The 18,504-nt window shown below is 45.3% G+C and overlaps 1 protein-coding gene across 1 annotated transcript; it reads right to left on the bottom strand.

Moving 5' to 3' along the window:
- Positions 1-61: 61 nt before the first annotated feature.
- Positions 62-12,613, bottom strand: LOC8033302 (ras GTPase-activating-like protein IQGAP1). The gene is made up of 2 exons (XM_002403357.5): positions 8,050-12,613; positions 62-1,402 (listed from the first exon to the last, which is right to left on the bottom strand). Exons 1-2 carry the CDS (start codon positions 12,468-12,470, stop codon positions 1,093-1,095), a joined length of 4,731 nt encoding a protein of 1,576 aa, XP_002403401.3. The 5' UTR covers positions 12,471-12,613; the 3' UTR covers positions 62-1,092.
- Between the last annotated feature and the right edge of the window lie 5,891 nt (positions 12,614-18,504).

The raw sequence follows: 18,504 nt of genomic DNA, 5'->3' as shown, positions 1-18,504 counted from the left end.
AGCACCAAATTCCTTGGTCTTGTCCTCACAAAAAATGTTGGTTCTTCTTTCATAAGGCACTCCCTTCAAGACATAATCTAGTTGCTGTAAGCAATTTTTTATAGAAAAAAGTCACACTTGAAATTTTAAGTAGGCATTGAGCACATGATGACATGGCACTAAAAATGCACCATTGTGGAAGACTGGTATTGCATATGCATCAGAATGTCTCTGATACGTTTGTCCCAGCTATCCTTGTAATTATTGAAAAACATGTTTCACCAAAACATCCGACAACCGGAACGCCAACATGTCACCCAGAGGCTCAAAGCCATCTGTTCCACAAGGCCAACCTTCCCTTATGTCTGACAACTAGCATCACTGTCAACAAAAACCCTTCCCTTACATAGCTAATCACATATTTCCTGTTACATAATTCAGAAAATATGCCAAAAGGCTCAAGTGTTCACCTATTGGCATCTTTCTGTCGTTCAATCTGCCCCAAACCCCTCCTTACGTCGAACAAAAAGCCTTTTCTGCTCCAAACTTAAACAACTGCATCATTGCCAACACACCATACCCTTGCAACACTGATTGCCTTCAAATGCAAGCACTCCCCCACCCAAAAGCCACAGCCAGCAGACGACCCCCACATAACCGGTGCCATAATGCAGCGCCCAATCCCCACAACTGTTCCAACTCTTCATTCCAGAACTGGCCCCAGCGCTGAAGAGTCTTCGAGCACTCACTACGATGACGCCGGCATACCATTTCTCCTACTAGGGTTAGTGAAGGAATGCTGGGGACCTCTTCTGCAAGTACTATCATAGATACAGCTGTCTATAACACATGGGCGGTGGCTGTTCCATTCTCCCCACACCACATGCTCTCCAAGAGGAATCAAACTTTGCGATTCCTCTCGGAGATTGATTGTCCTTCCACTCTGTGATCACACCGCCCTTTGGTCGTCTGCTAGATGCAAAGCAGACGACGACGCAGCGCTCACCGATGTTGCAGCCAGCTGTGTCTACGTTAGTACCAGTCCTCAAACTAGGGTTAGCAAAGGAATGCCAGAGGTCACTTCTGCAGTTACTTGGGAAGCCGCCTCTGCAGTTACTTTCCGTAGAACTTGCGGTTGATGAGGTAGAGGAGCAGGTTGACGTTGACGCGCGCCTTCCCGAACACATCCATGACAGCGACTCCTTCATACTGCTTCTGGAGAAGGTCCTGGATGTCGATGTCTGCAGCGTCCACGGGAACGCCGAGGAAGCGAGCGCGCACCGAGAACACGCCCTGCTGCTCTCGCGGGCTCAGCTCGAAGTGGGCGTTCTTCAGCTGCGAGGGCTCCAGGCCGTCCACACTCAGCAAGACCCCCTTGTCCGCCAGCTGGGCCCCCGTGTACTTGAGGGAAGACGTGCGAAGCCTGCAGAATGCATTGGACACGATTTAGCAAAGCACTGAAACCACCATTCTTCACAACAACGGGTTGTTGGTGCTGGCCAGAGTTATTAGATAAACACAGTTACGGGACTCTGCTCCAGAGGGACATGTCACCTGCAAGGAGATGGATGCTCTGCATTAGTCTTTCACGGGATAAAGAACCCAAGACAAGCTCTTCCTACAAAGCCTTCCGCTCTTTCCACTTTAGCAGAGGAAACGTTGGAACAGAGGCAAGTGGAGAGGAGGAAACGCAATCATGGCGAGCAGAGCGCTTTGTGTGAGGTACTTATCCCGCTTTTCTTACCCTGTAAGTGACTCCAAGGGACGATATCATCATCGTCGGCTAGCCTTCTTTGGACGTTCGGGTGACAAACTGTTCTGAAGATGTATAAGGCTGTCTTTTGGCAGATTTTAAGTTTCAAAAAGTTGATAATTGTATTTAAAAAAAAAGGCTCAATTACACATTTGCATTCGAGTATAGACCAACACGCGGCCCTGACGTCGTGGAGCTGCAGTGGCGCTGTCGACGGCGCTGCGCATGCGCAGACGCGTCACTTTATGCGAATTTGGTTTCTGCGCGCGCGCAGTGCTCACAGCTGGTGTGGGCAAACACGGACTTGTTTGTAAACAGCGTGTCGGTCTATAAACGACAGCGTTACAACTGCTTACGACGAGAGAAGACGCCGGTGCCATCTATCAGACAGCTTGACCCACTTCCGGTCCGGGCCCATTTCCCAATTTCTTACGCAGCATTCTTCAACCATGAGCTTGAAATAATTCTGACAAAGTTATAAGCGACTGTTTCTCATAAGTAGCGGATAGGTGATCTCACAAATACGGCAAAACCTTCAAATTAGTTCAGGAATGCTATTTGCGAACTGACACCGTCTCGCTTAACTTGGTGCAACGTGTCGCTGTCGAACGCTGGGGGTCACAGCACAGCCGATCACACTCGTAAGCAGGTGTGTGCACCAGACTTGAAGTGCTTCGCCTGTCTAATTATCGGTGCCGAAGACGTTTAAACGTTGAACGACTTGCGTGCTTTCCCTTTTGATTTGTCATTTCAGAATTCAAATATGTGTGGTTAAAATCCTCGCCTGCTAAATTGCCAAGACAAACGTCCCTGCACGTGCAATTCGTTTAAAGTAGATTCGCCGAGTGGCAGACAAAAAAAATCCCAGAGGTAGCGATGTCCTCTTTCATCCAGAAATTGCAGCTAACGAATGACACGAGCCTAATGCACCGCCGACAATGCCACCGCTACAAAAAGCCAGACATAACCTCCAATGCATTCCGTTGTGCACCATCCATGGGAAGTTCCGCAACGGAAGTAATCAAGTAACAAAGGTGTTGGCACCGAATGGATCCATTGTATGGAGCATTTGCAAAAAAAAAAAACGGTGCACTTTGCAACCTCATAAATAACCCATACATTGCAAAGAGCTCAGACTCTATCGAGACATAAGCAGCAGCCAGAATAAGATACTGGAATTCCAGGTTTCCAAGCATGTAGGCATGATTTCAAATTGGGGTGCTGGAGAGGCGGAAAAAGCTACCAGGGCCGACAGCGAATGCAAAGCTTTATGTGCCTAAAAACAGGAATGAACCAAGTGAAATAACCTACTTATGGTGCCGATAGGGTCACAAGCAACCATTATGAAAACCTTTTTTTTACCCCTAAAAATGTTATCGAAACATGATACAGTATTGGAGAAAAGAAACTAGAATGAAGTCCTGTACACATTCTCGAAAAAAGTAACCGATTACAATTACTTTATTGAAAAATGAAACTGACTGCAGTAATCAATTACTGCATCACAAAATTAATTGAAAAATGACCAGAAAGTAAGTGATAACGTTTCACGTTACTTTTCTTAACTTTAACTTTAGAAAAAATTGTAGATAAGATATCCTTCCGTTCTTAGTATGTTCTATATACAAGCATGCGCTGGCAAACTTTTTTGAGATGGATTTTGGGGGGGGAGGGGGCGGGGGTGCTCTTTGTCGTGGCTAAATGAGGTCAGTGCAGAACGCAGTTGTCTATGAAACCCTGATGTTAACAACCTCTACACAAGAAATGAGACACTCTCGACAGCTCGATAGTCAAAAAGTCGCTGAACGCGTTGACATTTGAATCCGTTCAGTATCTTTTTTTCAGTTGTTTAGGGGTAAAAAAAAGTGTCCAACATTGGTGCAACATAGACGAGTGACGCACGGGCAGACAGATTGATTTTTTGTGTACAAAGACGCAAGTCCATAATTTTAGCTCTTTCGGAAACATACGATTGATTACAGAAAAATAGCAATTGAATTACGGCGAACATTACAGTAAAAAAAAATGAATTGAAGCGTTAAAAAGTTACAATAAAATGTAATTGATTACAAGTGATCAGTTACTTGCAACTTAGTTACGCACATTTCTGCTAGAATGTGATAATCTGTTTGCCTGGCTTGGTGCAGCCATCTAGTGGCAATAGGGGAAAGCTCTGTCTGTCTGATGGAATGCTTAAATGCCTCCTAATCTAGACATCCATTGTTACAGCACTGCACCTCTCAATATATACCGCAAAAAACTCGGGCAACTAAGCCATAAAGAATGCATTTCCTGCATTGGCTGTCCCATGTGGTTTTCTAACACGATGCTCGCTCCTTCAAATTACTTGTTACCTCGTTTATGTCAGATAGTAGTGCCAAAACACAATAGCCACCAACAAATGTTAATTTTCTTGCAATTTCCTGAATAACTTAATTTTTCACCTATTTCATCACTGATCATAGCGCCAGTACATTAGAGACACCAATAAATGCCCATTTTTTTCCTAGTTCATAATTATCTAAATTCACTGCAAGGGAAGTGCCCTAGACGCCCAATAAAAAGTGCTTCTTCACCCATTGTATGTCTGATAATGCTGCCAACACATGAGAGACACAATGAATGCCCATTTTCTCCCAATTAAATAAACAATTATTAAAATGCACTTCATCAGAAGTGCCTCCGAGGCACTGTTGATTGAACTAGACTAAGCCATACCATGCAATAAATAAATAACACCCAGATCATACCAAATGCCTCAAAGCCAAATAAGACGAAAGACTCTTCGAAGATACTTTGTAGTACCCCTCGAGCATAAAAAGGGAGAGACCTGTCAAGGGAAAGGGCTACATTCCGAGTGACAGGAAGCGTGATACGTGGCTTCCTGGCAGACGTCTGGCAAGGCCACTGGGGGCTAGATTTCCGCCAACATGCACAAATTGCACGCCTCAACGAGCGCGCATGCACCTGACACACATACGGCGCTGGCTTTATGCGCGCGTCCCAGCAGAGTTCTTTATGCTCACCACAAGCCAGACGCTGATTTCAGTTTCTCCCGGTCATGGTTTGAGCAAAGCCTTGTGTTTTTGCTTTATGCTAGTTCAGATATTATATTTAAAAAATATATACTGTAAATGACTTAATTTTCGCGAATTTCGCGAGTCGCCTGAAATTCGCAAAAAATAGGTCCCGCGAACAATTCCGGTAAAACGTAAACCCATTGAAATCTATATTGAGATCCCACTGCGTTGCGAAAATTAGAGCCCGCGAATTATTCCAAAACTTCAGCTTTGACCTAAACCGCGAAATATTGAGTTTGCGAAAAATACGTCGTTAACAGTATATATTTCCTCAGTGCATCAATTAACTCAAGGTTGGTAATAAAGTTCGAGAAATTTATTAACAAAAAAAGTGCCTTTATTTAAATGAAGATAGGGCAGGCATGGCCTTCGAGATTTTTCGCACTTTGGCTGTTTCTCTCAGGCCATTGCATTTGCCAGCAGAGAGACCGCTACTTGGCGGCGCTCACAATTCAACCGAACAATACAAAGAAATAGCCGCGTATTATCCTCATCACCATTATCGCCTGTCTACGGAACTTCGGAGCAGCGCAAAACGTGCCCCTGCCTCTCGCCGCAACACACAGACCTTCGGCAAGGAAGAAGTTGGTTGAAATTTGAAAGTTAATCTTTTCAAAGTGCGCTCGCACTGCAGGACTCGGGGTTCCTGGGTTCAATCCCCACCCCTGCCCGTTTCGATCTGGGTGCGCGTGTGGTCGTGTATCCCTACTGCCTGGTGCATGTTAAAGACCCCAGGCTAGCGGTTGTACCGCACTGGCTAAATTGTTCCTCCAAAGCTGAGACACCAGATGCCCAGTGAGGTAGACCAACTTCCGATTGCTTAAACGTGCACACGCACCAATTTTGTTCAAAAGTGCGAAAGGTGTAGAACAAACATCCGTGAACGTAAGTGAAGTTCAGGAAGCTATTGTCACGCATGACGAGAGAAATATTTCTATGCCTGTCCCGCCAGCCCATATAGTACCCGCAGAGAACAAACATAGATTCACACTAAATCTTGCCTTCTGCGGTATCTGCCGTAGAATGAGCTATCACCAAGAACAGACGATTTCAGAAACGTCTTTAGTGCACCTTTAATTACTAAGAGTAAATATTGACCTAAGTAAACACTTAATTTTTCCCTAAATTTCCCCTTTGACAGGCACCAATATCACATCAACCCTTTTTCTGCACAATGCATACTTTGCTTGGGAACGATTAGGGCTGCATTTCGTGAAACACCCTGCATGTATAACCGAGTCCTTCTCCCAAAGACATGACGTTCATATAGAGTATATTTTACAATAATAGTCAAAATATGACCTGGATCATCACTGTATCAAATGACATGAAAACACCCAAAAACAAAACCCTTGCAGTTATGGACTTCTACCTGTATTCCACTGTAAAGTATGCATGGATATCTAGAAATGGTCAGCTGGTTTGATTGTTATCACACGATGTTGAACACCAAGATACCGACTCCCCAGGCACCACTTTCGTCGCCTCATTTTCGCTGTGATAAGACCTTCCTCGTGCAATCGCTTTGGGCTTCACGGTAATGTTCTGTGCACACAGTTCTCAACTGCCGGCAGAAGTGGCATCTGCCGACAGTCCTTCATGAGCAAATGGCCTGGGGAAGGGGAGGGAGAAAAAAAGGGGGGGGGGGGGGACAGGCAACACAAGGAGACGCAAGTATAAAACTAAGCTAGGGACGTCATGACCTTCTATATCCTGCGATAGAGAAGCACCGCTGTAGAGCGGCCATTGACGGCTGTAGAAGATGTCTCTTTGGAGCCGATGTCATGTGGCAAAGCCCCTATAACGAAGACAAGCTAGCTCAATTTGAGTGAAGGTTAAGGTTTGTTCTCCTTTTTTTCTTATAAGCTGACATACACTTCTGCCCACCTCCTCCTTTTCTGTACCCCCTCCATTTTCTACTTGGCCCCAACTTGGCTCTCCTCGCAGCTTAGAAGAGGGGAGCGCTAAGAGGATTATCTTTCCTGCAAAAAATTGAGCTAGTACGTCGGCCTTTAAGGAGGTCATATGTTGCTCAATGTTTTGCCATTTGAAGCTAGTTAAGCCACTGTAACAGTTAAAAAGAATTTTTAAAAAATAAGTTGTTTTTTTTAAATAGTGACATGCAATTTTGCCACATTTAGAGAAATGAGCTGCATTTCTGCATTAATAAAAGTACCAGAATAATCACGAAGGATATTTTTCTTATATATTCGTAAAATGTATTTAAGATGATCATAATATATGCTCGTAAAATGCATTTAAAGATGATCATTTTAAACTATTTTGCATAGTTTTATATGAAGTAGTTAGTTGGTAAATAATTTGTGAATGCATATATGAAACATGTTTATTTGACATGTTTTGTAAATCTTTTTCCATAAAAATATTTGAACAATCTTTTTATAATCTGTGCACATGTTGTACACCTTCCCTAAAATAGGTTGAAAAAAATTATTACTACTCAGCCGTCAGTTTGAGTGAAACTGATGGCTCAGCAAAGTGCCATGGAAAAACCTTGGCAATCTTTGCGCTTCGAGCTTCAAAATTTCATAACTCCGGAAGAAAATTGCTCCTCCCAAGAACATGGCTTCCACATATATTTTTTACGTAAACATAAAAATATGACCCAAACCATCGTTGCATGATCTGAAGTGAACACACCCCAGAGTAGACTGATCTAGGTAAATCTGCAAACTCTAGATCCAAAGTACAATTAGACAAAGTGGTTGTATACAAAGCCAGTAGAGGAAGTTCTTATATCTAAGATATTAAACTTATTTCTTGGTATCTGCTACAGAGAAAGCGACTTCAATAAAATATGGCTGTGTCAGCAATATTTATGTTACAACTACTGTAAAATATCATGGAAGAGTCCACTTTGTTCAAGTGCCCAGTGTTAACATTTTCCAAACTTCGGAATTCTGCAAATTATATGTTAAGCGCTCAATTTGATTGGACAAGTGCCCATGTCTCGATTAACCTAGTTTTCAATGAAAGTGGGGCGGGTGCTCCTCTGGTATTTAAGGCATTCAAATAATATTGCACTACCATCATTATGAGGCTAAATCAACCAAGTGGATATTTTTCTCTGATGAACAGGTCTGCTTTTTTCTCTGTGTGCTGCTGTCTTTGGTGCCCCAGTTTTCTGATCAGGTTATACACACAATAAAATCAGGTAGACCACACAAACTCAAGTGCACTTCAGCCTCCTTAGCAGACAGAAAAAGAGACACTTACTTGGGTGCCTGATGTCCCTTCTTTGGTCCCTTATTGATCAGGTTGTTAAGACAGGCCTGCACATACTGCTGGTAGTAGTCCAACTTTTCTTCGTAGAAAGCAGTCTTGCGATCCAAGTCACGCTGAGTCTGCTGCAGTTTCCTGAGCTCCTGTTCTCGGGACCTCCGGTACTCCCTCTGCTGCACTATGTCCTTGGCTATGTCCTCTAGTATGTATCCCATGTAGGTGTCGTCTGCCGGCAGTCTCCCCACCTTCTGCAAGGCCTTCACAGATTCCAGTGCCATCTGGTGAAGATCCTGAAGCGTCTGGAACTTTTTTCTGGCTTCTACTGTCTCGGGCGAGCTGCAAGACTGGTACAACTGGTCTTCTTCCTCGGTGACCGGACTGCAGAGCACCTCGCGGGCGGTCCGTGCATCAAGGCGGTACCGGATGAGTCTCACCACCATCTGTTTTGTCTCGCTGTAAAGAAGCTGCACTTTGTCCTCTTCGTCAGTGTACTTCTGTGTCAGCGTCAGGCAGAGCTCTGTGTTCTCAACCTTCCTCGAAGATGTCCCTCCAAGGGGCCCCAGGAGCTCGTCATCCGTGGGAAGTTTCCCAATGTCGTCCAAGAGACGGTGCAGCACGTCGAAGCTGTCGGGCGCTACGTCTAACTTGTGTTCGAGCAATAATTGATGAGTGTCCCTGAGCTCCTGTAACGTCAGCGTTATTGTAGGAGGCGTGAGCAGAGAGGCTTCCGTGTAGCTGTCAATGCCAAAGTGCTCTTCTGGACTGGTGACGTCGCAGGCCTCTCGGAAGAACTCTTGGAAGATTAGGTTGCAGGACCGCGTCAGAACCGACAAGCGTCGCAAGTGTTGGTCATTGTCGTAAGTTTTTCCCGATGCAGCAAGCTGCAGAATTTTTGCAATCAGTCCCAGATTTTTTCTCTGTTTTGTGGTCAAGGTAGTTCCAGGGCTCAACTGGATGATGTCGAAGGAATCTGGCGCCACAATGCCAGAGTTGATGTAACGATAGTAAAGCAGGTTGCCCACATATTTCAGGAGTTCTTCCTCTGGTAAGTGTGGAAACTTTGAATGCAGCGAATTCTTTAGTACTTTTGCTACATACAGGATGCCATAAGGAACCTTATCCTGCGACTTAGTAATAGTGGTACAAAAGGTGCTTACAAGCTTTTCCAACTGGACCACAGATTCGCTGAGTCGCTCTTGAACTTCAGGATGCTGAATAGCATCCTCTGCAGAGCACTCATACTTCATTCCGCTCGGCTTTCCTGTCTTGGTTTCAATCTCATTGATCCATTTCTTGTAGACATCCACTGGGGAGAGGTCAATGCTGAGATCTGGATCATCCAACACTGAGGACACCAGGGGCTTGAGCAAATCCTGAAGGGCTCCCTGACCCCTTCCTGTCCTGTAGAAGTCAACCACCATCTTCAGTACCAGGGGGTTTCCAGTCAGGATGTCTGCTGGGTTCTGCACCTTAAGCTTGATCTCTTCCTCCAGGGCAGACTTGAACAGCATCAAAAGAAGGTACTCCTCCCTCGGTGATGAGCCATAGTTGAAAATTGAAGGGATGACTGACTCTATAAACTTGTTGGATCGGCTTGCAGGCATGGCAAAGATGAGCTTGGCCAAGTATGTTGGATCCGTCTGGAGGAGGTAGAAGAGGTGCTGGTAGGCAGCCAGCCGCTCCCTGCTCTCCTTGCTGAGCGAAGTTAGACTCTGGGTGGTTTTGAGCCAGCTGGTCTGGTACAGCAAGGAGTCCCTCTTGGCTTTCTTTCCTGTGTGTTGCATCACCTGTCCGAGGGTGATGCAGTTGCGTACAAGCAGGCCTATCTTGACATCCATAGCATCAACTTCTTTCTCAAGGGCATTGTTGTGGCGGATGGATGCCACAACAGATGACTTGACCTTCTGCAGCTCGGCCTCCTGAGAGAAGTCGTGGGCACTGACATCTAAGGAGTGAAGGAACTCTCGGATTAAGGGTAGGTGTGCTTGGTTCAACAGTTCTTGGCACGATTCCTTTTCTACTTCAGGATGGCAAATAGAAACGTGCAGCCTTCTGCGTGTCAGAAAGCCTCGTATATGGGACTGTAGTTTGGCGATGAAGGAGTCTGACCTACGAAGCATCCGGGGACTTGCACGCACTTGTTGGCTGTCTGTGGTGTCAATCCTGAAGCTAATAATCCTGGCCAACCGTTTGCGTAACTCATCCGCGGGGCGTCGTGCTAGCCAGCCCCTTGAGGCAGCTTGGAAGTTCACCCAGAGTGGTATGAAGTCCTCCGATAAGAAGCGATTGTTTACATCCTCCACAAGCTTGGTCACCTTGTCGAGGCTCATGTAAGAGTCCAGAGAGCCATAAGGAGAGTCTGACCATTCACTGTGCAAGGTCAGAAGGTTAAAGTTAAAGTGCAAGTTTGGCTGGACAAAACAGCTCAGCCATTCTAGTGGTTCCTCAGAATCCTTGCTTTCGGTGGACAAACGCTGGAGCTCTTTCAAGTAAAGCTTCTTGCATCCGGGAATAACTTTGACAGAATCCAAAGCTTCGAGACCGTTGAGGACGTCGTCGGCATTTCTGTGGACCACACCCATGTGCACCGTAGCCAAACTGACACAAATGCGATTGCTCTCGGTTGCGATGGTATTTGCCGAATTGACCTCGTGCTGTATGTCGTCAACTGTGAGGAAGGCGTTCTCTTGTCCCACCTGTTTTGCGGCCAGAAACAGCTGGTAGACTTTCTCCTGGGCCTTGTCAACACACAAGATCATCGCAGCTTTTTTCAGAAGGGCATCAACCGTTTTGCTTGCATTTCCCGATGCAACAGCTTGGTTTATCCACTGAACGGCTTTTTCCTTGTCGTGTTCGTCGTCTGCCCTGCTGTTGGCAGTGTCAACGCAGTTCTGAATCTCAGTGTGCGTTAAGTATGTGCCCGTAGAGTCACCCTTTGACTTGTTGGAGAGCTCTTGCAGAAGCGTGCCCATGTAGCGACTGGTTCGACCCTCATTCACGCCAGAGATGTGCGCGCTGGGCTTTCTGAGCGACTCTACGACATCGCATGAACCTTTCATTCTAAGAGAAAAATTCACTTCAGCAATCGCACTTAGGATGCAAAGTCCATTGATCAGTTCGTTACGGTCCAAGTTGTGGCCTGCCTCGTTACGTATCGAAGCGAGTTCAGAGTGGTAGAGCCCCGAAACAAGTGGGTACACTTCTGGGAGTGCGGCAGCAGGATTCTGAAGTGCCCGAAACGTCGCTTCAGCATCGTCTCCTTTGAGACAGTTGTTGATGGCAATTATGGCCTCTTCCTGAGCATTCTCCAAGTCCACCTTCTCATTGGATGCCGTCACCGCAACCTGAAGGTCGCTCTTGGAAAGGACGAACGCTTCGTCATCCGTGTCTTCCCTGATCTTTTTCAGGACTTCAAGGTAGCCGGCTACATTTTCGGGAACCACATTAGACACGCCCAAGTCCGGCGAGCCAATCAGAGTCCCAAACACTTCGAGGTCGTCTTCCTTGATGGCCTTGTCTAGCTGTTCGAGGAGAACATTCACGTTGGTCTCAAAAACATAGCCTTGGATCTCGGCCTGGTTGAGCATTTCGTCGTAGACATCCGCGACGTAGGAACCATCCAGCGAACGCTCCAGGTGGTTCTCAAGCTTGACCTGTTTGGCAACTCGCAGGACTTGCAGGTAACGGGACGCGTTGGTGTCGCGCACTGCACAAAGTTCAGCTCGAGGGTCGCTGAGTGCGGCCACCATGGCCTCTGGGTCTTCGTCGTCCAGAGCTTTGTTAATGAGGATGACAGCGACGTGGAGTGCGGCGTCGTCGGCAGACATCTCGCGGGCCAAGATGCCGCCTATTTTCCCGAACGCCGGCAGCTCCACACCCCTTTCCTGAAGCGCGAGGCGAACCTCGTCGATCTGGGACGAGCTAAAGCTGAGCTTACCCACCAGATCTTCAATCTTGGGCGCCTTCCCCAGCTTGAAGAGGAGCAAGCTCAGCGCGTGCAGGCAGTAGATAACCTTGGGCAGGTTGCGCTTCTCGTACAGATCGAAGGCGTCCGGAAAGAAGTGCTGCGGCAGCCCGACCGCCCTCATCGCCGCCAGCCAGTGATTGATGTTGTCGGTGTGCCGGAAGCGCAAGCCGCGTTCAGCGTAAACGGACTCGTCGGCGTCGTAGACCTTGCGCAGCGGCACGACGTCGGGGGCGAAGAAGTGCGCGAGTTTGGCGAGGTACACACCGTTTCGCAGCGATTCTTCGAGGGCCGAGGGTCCCGGCAGCTCTTGGGATATGCACGCCGACAGCCATGCCCGGGTTTCTTCGAGGTGACAGAGGTACTCGTAGGCGACCTGTTCCTGCCGCTGCAAGTCCATCGTGTCGGACGACGCCCTGGACGCCATGCTGCCGACGGCTTCTTCGTCCATACCTGGCTGATAGCGAACGCGTTATCGGTCACAAAACATCACCGGCGACCCAACACGCCTTCGCCTACAAATGCTGCTATTCGGTTTAAATTGGACCGCATGTGTGGCCGCCGTTGGCGCCCACTACCGGACAGGGAGCGGCCGCGTGGTGCGGAAGAACTCCGCTTGAAGGCGCCACCAGACGGACTAAACCAGAGCCTGGACTAAACTACTTTTTTTTTTGTTTTTTTTTTGTTTTATTAAAACACAATTTTAAAAATAGACACACTGGTTAGGTGAGGCAAGGCTGGCAAAGTTACAACGAGCTTAAAACGCTCGACGGATGAATGGTTTTATATTTATTTTTAATTTATATAGCGGTTTACGGTTTCAGAAGTAAATATCTTCGCTAGGTGCCGCAAGCCAACACCTAAATTGAAAAGGGTATTTTTATATTTTTATATTAGTTTATTAGAAAAAGCAAGCAACCGCTAAATTGCAGAGTATTGTATCTGCCCACTTAATTAATTATTTAAGATCTCATAGACATTATGAAACTACAGTTTTCTAAAGCACGCCTGAGAAAGATGGCGCAACTGCGGCGTACGCGCTGTTCGCCCCGAATGGCGGGAAATACGATCTTTCCTTCACGGTCTGGATCGGGAATTATCGATGATGCGCACTTTGCGATGCCACTTTATTTTCAGCTACAAAATAATAATAGGAATAAGAATAATTGCGTTAATTTTTTAACGCAGCAGTAAAATCAAATCTAGATTAACATACACAATGTCTCCTGACAAACATGTCACATATATTTGACCCCAAACGAAAGGTTGTCACGAAGTGTGGTAAGTCGCCTAAAATACTCATGATTGGTACAACTTTGCTCTGCAGTATTAAAAGTTGAATTGCAGTTGTGCTCTTGAAGTGAGGAATTAAATACAGTGCATAAAAGTATGGCGTGTTTATCGTGAAATATAGTTTACGAAATACACTTCACAATATACACGATGACGGCGCAACAAAGCTGAAAGCCAGAATATTTTCAAAATGTTAGGGAAGTTTTAGGATAAGCCCTTTCAGCCTACCTCATATAGAAACAGTGAGCGGCAATCACAGAGCCTGTTTCCCTAACCAACATTGTTTACATTGAACACCGTGATGTAGGCAGAGAAACATGCAGAAAGGAGTGATTAACAACATTGTTCACTCCAATCTATACCCACCTTTGTACTCAGATCGAAGCTGGCCTAAATTATCGCGTACTCAACTGATCATTTGTTTTATACAGGATAAGCTGGCATAGCCTGGATGTTGATGTTTGTTCTTCCCAGTGTGCCGGTAAATTCAATTTGCAAATAAGCCAATAGTTAACTGGTGATTTTTTGCTAAATAGAACAAAGTAATATTTTATACTCTACTCGACATGACAGTTAATTAATTGGTCGCTCTCTGGCGGTCTGCGTGCTTAATCGTAATTGTTACGCACGCAGACTTTACGTGACAAATAAAAACAATGTTTAATGTCTAATGTTCCGGTACGCGCCTTTGTGTATTTTGTTATTGTCCACCCCACAGACATAAAATTGATTTTCATCACATAAAAAAGGAAATAGCAGACTTTTATATGCTTGGAAAGTTATTTATGAGTCGGTAATGCATAATTAATAAAATCACCTTCAAAGAAAAAAAAAACTCTCTCAAAATTACTGATACACGCGTGCCTATCGAAAATAAGAATGCAAGAAAAGATTTGCGAGCATCTCTCTGATAATTTCGGGGGTGCACATTTACTTAGGAAGTATATCTTTAAAGTAATCGGCCCTTCATTTATGTTGTCAAATCTTCAGTGAGTAATTAAATGTATTTTTATCGTCGTCAATGAATTTGACTGTATGAAGTTCAGAGACCGACACGGAAATGCTTTGTCGTTCTCTGTTTTGGCAGAGTGAAACACCGTGTCGCGGGGTCATTCCAAAAATTACTTTGTGCTCACATGATAGGTTCGAAGGCAAATACACGAGAAGTGCAGAAAGATAAAGATACTAAATGGTATTATTCAAAAGAATCCGATATACCATGCCTGATTGCAAAAAGAAAAACATAGAGATGTAATAAATATTCCCAATTACGCATAAAGACGCAAAAGACAGACAAAGATTCTTATAATCCTAACATAAATCACATTTGGGCATCAGCTTTGCACAAACTCGGAGCTTCGCGAAATATACTGCCTAGGGATATGCGATAATATTACATCTGTTTTACGTGCACCCGTTTTACCACCCTCATTTCACAACAGCGTACTGTATCGGTCATGCTCTCCAGCATTTTATTAGACTGGTATACACTCCGTGCGACGTGACTGGCGCGCCGCCCCGCGGCCGGTACCGAAGGTAGGCAGTGAGAACCCCAGAGAAAACGAAACCGAAACCACGCCGCGTACGTTGGTATGTATTGAAGTCGGAGTGGTGCGGTTGCGCTGGGTTCACAGCGTGCTGCCTGTGCTGCGTCATTAAGTGCTTCAATAGTTATGCGTCGTATCTCGTGGAGACAAGGTTTCACAGTTTTTCACCTCGCCGATGTTTTGTGGGACAGCGACAACGATGGACCCGTGCCGTACGACGCGAGAAATTTGGTCTCCCGATCATGTCTGCCACTGTGTCGGCATGGCTGACATATTCTACACTGCCGCTTTGCGCTCTGCGTTTGTTTTCGTACCAGTAACGCCTACATGTGTCAGCGCCGATGGGACGAACTGAAATGCCATCCCACACTCGCGGGTGTGCAGTGCCAATTTCGTTGGAGGAATGCCCTCCAAAGAAGTTTCGTCCTCATCGTACGTGTCGATGATATTTCCGGACAAGTGTGGCACGCAATCTGTACTTCAGGAAGAAAGATTCGAATGGTAGAAAAAGTGACAAATATAAATCTAAAGAAAACAACAATGAAACTCGGAATCACTGGAGAATCGACGTTTGAGTATGGAAGTTTATGTGGTGTGCTTTCTTTCTTGATCAGCCTCCTTTTGTATGTCAAAACGCTGACACCCCGAGTTCTGTAGACAACTTTTTTTTTTCTCGGCTTTAGAGCCAGCTATCGCAAAGTGGTTCGAACTGGAAGTACCGTCCACTGGTCGCTACCTACCTGTAAACTGTGCACCTCCCACTATGAGTGGTATTATCTTGACAGCCTTTGACGGTCAGAGCCAGTTCCCATTTAGTTAAGCCGCCCAAACTAAATGTCCACCTGATTTCGCAATGCCAACTATTTTTATTTTATTTTATTGTAACATTATGAAAGCCATGTGTAATGATGGTTTACAAGTCTTTTGTACCCCACACCTGCAAGGGCCTATCAAAAGGCCTGCAGTATGTAATAAATAAAAATAAAAATAAATAAAATAATAAGTGTTGTGCCAACTGACGGTCATGTCAAAGTACCTGTGCGCCGAAAATCAGCACCTCGCACAACAGGTTATTACAAAACAGCTAACTGCAAAAGCCCTTGGCGGCCAAACCGTGAGTTCGCCGACAACTTTGTTTTCTCGGCTTTGGAACCACCTTTCGTAAAGTTGTTTCAATTGGAAGTACAGTCTACTAGTCCCTTCCTATCTCTAAGTCTCCACCTCCCCCGACCAGTGATATTCTCTTGACAGCCTTTTCATGGTCAAAACCGGTTCCCATTGAGGTACGCGCCCAAAACAAATTTTCACCTGGTTTCCCTATGCCACCTTTTTTTGTATAGTAAGTGCTGTGTCATGTTACTGTCAAGTCCAAGCACTTGTTTGCCCAAATCTGCACTTTGTACAGCCCGCTATAACACAACATTTTGGGTCCAATATTGGATATCCCGTACAGCTTTATTTCTTTATTCGTTAGAAACATAACTTTCACACCTGCTGTCTTAAAGAAACTTGGCACTCTTCGTGCACAAACTTAGTGAACATCTCACTCGCCTCCAACACTCTAAAGAAAAGGGGGTGTAGGCGTTACACCCCTTGTCACATATACGACACCCCAAAACTTCAGTTGGATGTACAGCGCGCTGACGTCGAGCAGAGGGCCCCAACTTTTGCAGGAGGGTTGATGACGGTGCAATAAAACATATTAAACAGCTAAAGTACGTATCAAAGTCTACAGGAAAAAAACGCACAGGTTTTGCAGTTGAGCCTAGAAAACCCCGATAACTTTTTTTTGCAGTCAGTCACACTTACATTAACTATTTTAATGACTTGTTTAACTCGTCTATCAAGCAGCTTGTGAAATTTGGTAGCGTCGGTATTACTTCAGTGTGCTGTACATCCAACTGAAGTTTTGGGGTGTCGTATATGTGACAAGGGGTGTAACGTGTACACCCCCTTTTTTTAGAGTGAAATATCATCGTTCCTGCAGTCCTAGGTTTACAACAACGAGCGAAATAAATTTCCCACTCAGAGCAATTAAGGTGGCGGCCGTCTTGTTTTTCAGAAAATTGCTCCAATCCCTTTTTCTGCCGCAACTAAAGAAATTACATATAATAACGACTCAAACTCAATATATAAGGAGTGGAGAACAGCTAAATGCCCTTCTGCTCCAGCACTCATGCAACGTCACCCTCAACTTATCGGCTCAAAAAGCAAAAGTTTCGCCCGTTCGCACTTCCGCCGCCACAGCTTGGCATGCGAAAAGGCGCCGCAGGCTGCTGAACGCGCCTCACAGTCGAACGCCAGCTCCTCCGCTAGCGGCGCTACGCGCGTTTTTCAAAGCGCCCCCTATAGTTCCCGCACGGAGTGTATATATGCTGCACAACTTTGCAATTTGGATATCTACTTTTGCTAGCGTTGCGAACATCGCATTTCACCAGGAACACAGCGAACATCACACAAAATGCTGGTGGTCATTGCGATTTGTTGTTGCTGAGAAAAAGCAAAACCGATTATTGAAAATGCAAGCCGCAAACGGTTCGCGCGCAATTAAAAAAAAAAAAAAAAGGCTACCATTTCATTTTATTTTATTTATTTACTCTCAAGGCCGAAGCATTACAGAAAAAAGTGGTAAAGCAAAAAAAAAAAAAAAAAAAAAAAAAATACAACGTGAACATAAACACAGCAGGGAGATTACAAAATTACAAGATTACCATTATAGCATTCAATGTAAGATCAGTGTAAGCTATGTGTTTGAGAGACAAATTATTCTTGCTAGGCGCAGCGTCGTGAGGAACGGCGCGAGCTTCTGGCACCACGAAAACGCGCTTTTTACCAAGAATGATTTTTTTTTTTTTTTTTTTTTTAAACAAGGTACTTTTCAGGCCACGCTCGCTAATCTGTGTCGTAGATGCAGGGCCGAGAAACCTTTAAAACACAGCATGTTCTTAAAAGCAAACACCATTCTCTCTCTCAACTTTTTTTTTTCTTTTTTTTTGTTTTTGTTGTTTTTTTAGAGGATACTTTTTATTCCTGAGGATGCTGCCTCCACAGTTTGGGAGTGTTAATTCGACAGCACTATTAGTGTCACTTGCTGCATTCCTATTGTTGCTTTCATTTTGCACCCGAAAACTGTGAAGTTTGAGCAAAATACGGAGCTGGTCGAAGCTTTGAGAACTTGAGAACGACACTCCTGGTGTCACGAAAAGAGCGACTGCCAATGTTCTGCTGTCTCTCCGAGGCCACGTACTCCGTGTCACTAGTTGCGTGCAGTACAGACGAAGGCAACGCCAGGCGAGGGGAGAAAGAGCAAGCATTAGAAAAGCTGGGGAGGAGGAGAAAAACCTCCTCTGTAACGTTTCTAGTACTCTCCTTTTCTCCCCTTGCTTTTCCCTCCCGTCCAGCCTTCATAGTACTCTCTCTTTTTTTCTTCGCTTGGCGTTGCCTTCGCCTGCACTGCACACAACTAGTGACACGGAGTATAGGATATTTTTTTCAGCTATCCCTCCCGTACACACTTGTTGTTCTATGTAACGTCAGATTATTAAGTCACATTTAGTCCTTTCAATGCTTCCATTCTCGGGGACAGATTTCTGAGGCAGTTCAGCCACAGCGAAAACAAGTCTGGGTGCCTCAATGATGTGTACA

This window comes from Ixodes scapularis, unplaced genomic scaffold (genome assembly GCF_016920785.2).
Source record: "Ixodes scapularis isolate PalLabHiFi unplaced genomic scaffold, ASM1692078v2 PGA_scaffold6__148_contigs__length_123643588, whole genome shotgun sequence".
NCBI classification, from domain to species: Eukaryota; Metazoa; Arthropoda; class Arachnida; order Ixodida; family Ixodidae; genus Ixodes; species Ixodes scapularis.
The sequence above is the reverse complement of the archived record's forward strand: the minus strand, read 5'-3'. Positions and strand labels throughout refer to the sequence as shown.

Coding starts and splice junctions, on each gene's coding strand:
- LOC8033302 (XM_002403357.5), bottom strand. CDS start 12,470: ATGGACGAAGAAGCCGTCGGCAGCATGGCGTCCAGGGCGTCGTCCGAC. Junction 1,403..8,049: donor AAGGGACATCAGGCACCCAA/GTAAGTGTCTCT, acceptor TGCATTCTGCAG/GCTTCGCACGTCTTCCCTCA.